Source organism: Theobroma cacao, chromosome 2, assembly GCF_000208745.1.
Source record: "Theobroma cacao cultivar B97-61/B2 chromosome 2, Criollo_cocoa_genome_V2, whole genome shotgun sequence".
Classification (NCBI taxonomy): domain Eukaryota; kingdom Viridiplantae; phylum Streptophyta; class Magnoliopsida; order Malvales; family Malvaceae; genus Theobroma; species Theobroma cacao.
In genome coordinates, this window is record NC_030851.1 from 10844827 (window position 1) to 10849798 (window position 4972).

At 38.7% G+C, this 4972-nt stretch overlaps 1 protein-coding gene across 1 annotated transcript; it reads left to right on the top strand.

Annotated features, from left to right (window-relative positions):
* LOC18608707 (extensin) lies at positions 226-4696 on the top strand. Its single transcript, XM_007043533.2, has 3 exons — positions 226-657; positions 2117-2401; positions 3079-4696. Exons 1-3 carry the CDS (start codon positions 499-501, stop codon positions 4297-4299), a joined length of 1665 nt encoding a protein of 554 aa, XP_007043595.2. The 5' UTR covers positions 226-498; the 3' UTR covers positions 4300-4696.

Here is a 4972-nt window from a genome sequence, read left to right on the forward strand (position 1 = left end):
GGAGTAGGAGGGCCCTTTACAAGAAATAACTAATTTAATAAGAGGAACAACAGTAAACAAGTAGAAATAAATAAGGAAGCATCAAACAGAAAAATGAGAAAGATAGTACAAAAGAATGAGAATAGAAACAAAATGGAGGACTAACTGTGCAAAAAGAAGGAACGGTCGGTGAAGGATCATCCTTATCTGATTCCAAGACCCAATGCCCCATTTTAAAAACGTTTCTCGACTCTCGGACATCCCTGTTACATGTATAAAAGTTAAACAAAATTAAAAGAAAAGAGGGTGAGAAAAGCTTCATGGAAATTTCCTTTCCTTTGTAGCCAAGCTAGTTAAAAGCTTAAAACAATAATCTTTCTCTTTGTTTTTGTTCTATTTTATATTTATCTCTTCTCGAAATAGAAATAAAGGGGGAAAATCTTGACCTACTTCTTCTTCTTCTTCTTCTATCTGTTTCAAGAAAAGTAATTTTGCTGTTTCGATCTGCTTTGGGAAAAAATGGCATCTGGATCATCGGGTCGGGGCAACTCGGGTGGTTCCAAAGGGTTCGATTTTGGGTCCGATGATATTCTTTGTTCGTACGAGGACTACGGGAACCAGGAATCCTCTAACGGTAGCCACGCCGAACCTGTAGTCGGTACCAACAGCTCCGCCAAGGTATCTGCTGTCACTTTCGCTGGGATTTTATTTGTAGGGTTTTCCTTTTATTTTCAGGGGGAGGATTCGATCTGATTAGGGTTTAATTGAGAGTTTGATTTGATAAAAAAAAGAATTGCTTAACAACGTAACAGAGCTTTTTTTGGTGGGAAATTTAGAATTTTTATTTTAATTCGGATATCTAATTGATCGGTTGTTGACCTAAATTTAGTAAAGGTTAGAATTTTTCCTTTTTGGGTGTATATTTGTCATGAGACCTAAAAACTTCTTTTCATTGAAAATAATTGAAAATAATTGTAATTTTATAGGAAGATATGAGTGTATAAAAATGAAATTTTGACATTCTAGAATTTTCCCATTTTATTGATTGAGCTTGATTTATTTTTTTGGTTGGGGATTTTTCTTGGGTTTTTCGTTAATTTTAAGAAACATAAAAAAATGTTGAGAATTTCGCTCATTACCATTGATTACAATTCTCATGGTGACGATTTGCGTTGAGATTAATTAGAGATGGTGTTAGCCAAATACTTATGATTAGTTCATGGCTATAAGGTAGCTGTGTATTTGCTCTAGGGGGTACAAACTTTTACATTATTTCTGAATTGAGGAAGTTTATGGTTGGTTCATTTACATAATTTCAGTATTGGACTCCCGCCCTTTTTGTGAGAAGAAATTTTGGTTCTATAGCATTGCTTATTGCATTTTATGTTGTGGGTACAAGAAAATGAATAAAATGTTTCCAAGGTGCAGAAAGTATATATATGTGTTGGCTGAAGTGCAAGTCAAAATGGAATGCAAGAAACTCTGGTTTGCACAGTCATGTATATTACAAGTGACTTATACTTTCATGTGGAACGTTTGTAGTATTTGTGAGTTTGAATTTGGGACAATTTGAGCCAAAAGTGAATTACTTTGCATCATTTTTTTCCGTATCTTTCGTTTATCTCTATCAAATACCGTAGCAATTCTCACATGCTAGAGTTAATAAAAAATCAGCAATGATCATGTGGTTGGGTAGCTGTTGGTAGAGTGGGGTCAAATCTACAAATTTTTTGGATTTGTATTTGCCCTTAGTAGAATTTCTTTATTGAAGCATTCAATCCTTGATCCTAAGCATTTATCTTTGTTGTTCACTATAGAAACAGTGACAAAAACTAGAAAAGGTCACATGCAGTTCCATCAAAGTTCCCCAAACTGAAGTGTAGACCCTAAAAGTTCTTGTACTTAATGGTTTTACAAGCTTGGGGTGTTATTGGATTGAACCTTTAATTATTTTCCTTCTAACGTTACTGAAAAACTAGAACATATTGTCTTTTGGGTTCACATATACCACTTATTGTGGGGAAAAATGAACCAAACTTTTTTCTTTTGCCCATAGTGTTGCTAAGCTAGTGGCATTTATTGGTCCTTTTGCTTATAGTGTAACTAATTAATCATGTTGTAATATTGACCACTGCAGGATTTTCACAAAGGCAGAGCTGCACGATCAATATTTCCACCTAATGCATACAGCCAGCCAGAAGATTCTTTCTCCACGGATGTGACTGCTACTGTTGAAAAAACCATGAAAAAATATGCAGACAACCTCATGCGCTTTCTCGAGGGAATAAGTTCACGATTGTCACAGCTGGAGTTATATTGCTACAATCTTGATAAAACGATTGGAGAAATGCGATCTGATCTAGTTCGTGATCATGTAGATGCAGATTTAAAGCTTAAATCTATGGAGAAACATCTCCAGGAGGTGAGTACTACTGAACATCCTACATTTTCGGAGAAGGTGGATTTCATCAATCAGTTGGTTATAAGATTTACCACAAATAACCTCAGTCATACTTTTGGGTTTTTTTTCCTTTAAAGCCTTAAGATGCCTGTATGGTCCTGATTTTGCTTTACAGAAAACATCTATTTATCATTGCCTATAAAGGCACCGATCTCTTGTCTAAAATAGAGCAATAGCATGCATGAGAAAGTGCATTAATATTGGTTGGAAAAGAACTAGTGTTTTATTGAGTTGCAGCTGTTATGTTAAAGGGATTCAAACATCAGCTGCTAATGTTGTTGACATTAAAATTTGTAACATAAAAATGTTTCTTGGGACAGTGAATATGGATTTTAGGCTCAGATGCAGGTTCATTCTGCCTGTATCTGCATGTTTTCAAAGTTCTCATAGTCTAATACCCTGGAGAGAAATAACTCTGAATTTACATTCTTGATCTATTTTCTTGGCCTATATGAGAAAGACTAGATGTGTATTGTCAAATTGAGCTCAGATTTTCTGCCTTTTCTGGTAACAGCTGGGCTGTGGTCCCATTACCTTGCTTCTTACTGTTTTCTCTTGCTGATTATAGATGCCTTCATAATCATGTATTCCATTTTCTGCAAGATACATACTTATTAAGTATTCAATGTGCGCTGTAGGTCCATAGGTCTGTGCAGATCCTAAGAGATAAGCAGGAGCTAGCTGAGACTCAGAAGGAGTTGGCTAAATTACAACTTGTGCAGAAGGAGTCTTCTTCTTCCAGCCATTCACAGTCCACTGAGGAGAGAGCATCACCACCTGCTTCTGATTCTAAAAAGACTGATCACACATCTGACATGCAAAGCCAGCAATTAGCTCTTGCCCTGCCTCATCAAGTAGCACCACCACAACAGCCTGTGGTGCCACACTCTCAAGCCTCACCCCAGAATTTGACCCAACAATCCTACTATATACCTCCAAACCAATTATCGAACTCCCAAGCCCAAGCCCAAGTCCAAGCCCCAGCTCCTGCTCCAGTCCCTACCCCTGCCCCAGCCCCAGCCCCTGCACCAATTCAACACCCTCAGAGTCAATATTTGCCTTCTGATCCTCAATACCGAACTCCTCAGATACCAGACATCTCCAGGATGCCACCACAGCCTACACAGTCCCAAGTAAATCAGGTACCACCAGTCCAATCATTCCCCCAGTATCAGCAGCAATGGCCACAACAATTACCACAGCAAGTACCGCAGCAGCAGTCCTCTATGCAACCACAGATGAGGGCCCCATCAACACCAGCTTATCCTCCCTACCCTCCGACTCAATCAACAAACCCATCTCTGCCAGAGGCATTACCAAACAGCTTGCCTATGCAAATTCCATATTCTGGAGTTCCTCAACCTGTGTCCAGCCGTGCTGACACCATTCCTTATGGGTATGGTCTGCCTGGTAGAACAGCTCCCCAGCAACCTCAGCAAATCAAGGGCACTTTTGGAGCACCACCAGCTGAGGGATACACAGCTCCTGGCCCTCATCCCCCCCTTCCTCCAGGAAGTGCATACATGATGTATGATAGCGAAGGTGGTAGACCACTTCATCCACCCCAACAGCCTCATTTCTCACAGGGTGGGTATTCCCCAGCAAATGTCTCTCTTCAGACTCCTCAAACTGGCACTGGCCCAAATGTTATGATTCGGAACACCAGCCATTCACAGTTCATTCGCAGCCATCCCTACAGTGATTTGATTGAAAAATTGGTGAGCATGGGCTTCAGGGTTGATCATGTTGCCAGTGTGATTCAGAGGATGGAGGAGAGTGGCCAGCCAGTGGATTTTAATGCTGTGCTTGATAGGTTGAATGTGCATTCTTCTGGTGGTTCTCAGAGAGGAGGATGGTAAAGGCCATTGCGTACGAATCACTCTGAATATTATTTGAATAAAGGGTCGTTTTTCTTGTGTATATCCTGGGAGGGATATGAGTATTTGTATGTTACCTCCTAATGCAACTTCTGCTGGAAAGTGTTGCTCTATTTGGGTTAATTGCAGTTTATTACCTTGTGCTATTTCTCTGTTTATGGTGAAGTAGTCGAATTTGGTAATTGAACATTAGAACACATTCATAGAAAATTTATAAAGACTTTCGCCAAACTTTGAGTACGCAGAAACTTACGACAGTTATTGATCGACAGCTCTGAAAATGTCACTACAGAGTGCAGTTCTATTTGTATATCTGTCATTCCTGGACAATCTTAGTCCAATGAAATATATTAAGGCATAGGTTGATGCCTTTATAGCTTTTTGCTTGAAACCAAATACTACATTTTTGAGACGGGAACTAAAATAATGGTTTTAAAACAGAATTGGGTTTCCGAAATGAAAGGTGAGAATTCCTGTAATCTAAATTCCGAAAGGTTTAATTCAAGTGTTTTAATGCTCTGATTATGGAATAAAAAAGAAAAAAGAAACTGCAAAGCGAGACACCAGGTTTAACTTACTCTTTGTAGAAATTTGATAAGAAATTAAACCCAAAATTCTGCTTTTTGGTAAAAAAACAACTGCTCTTTTGAATTTG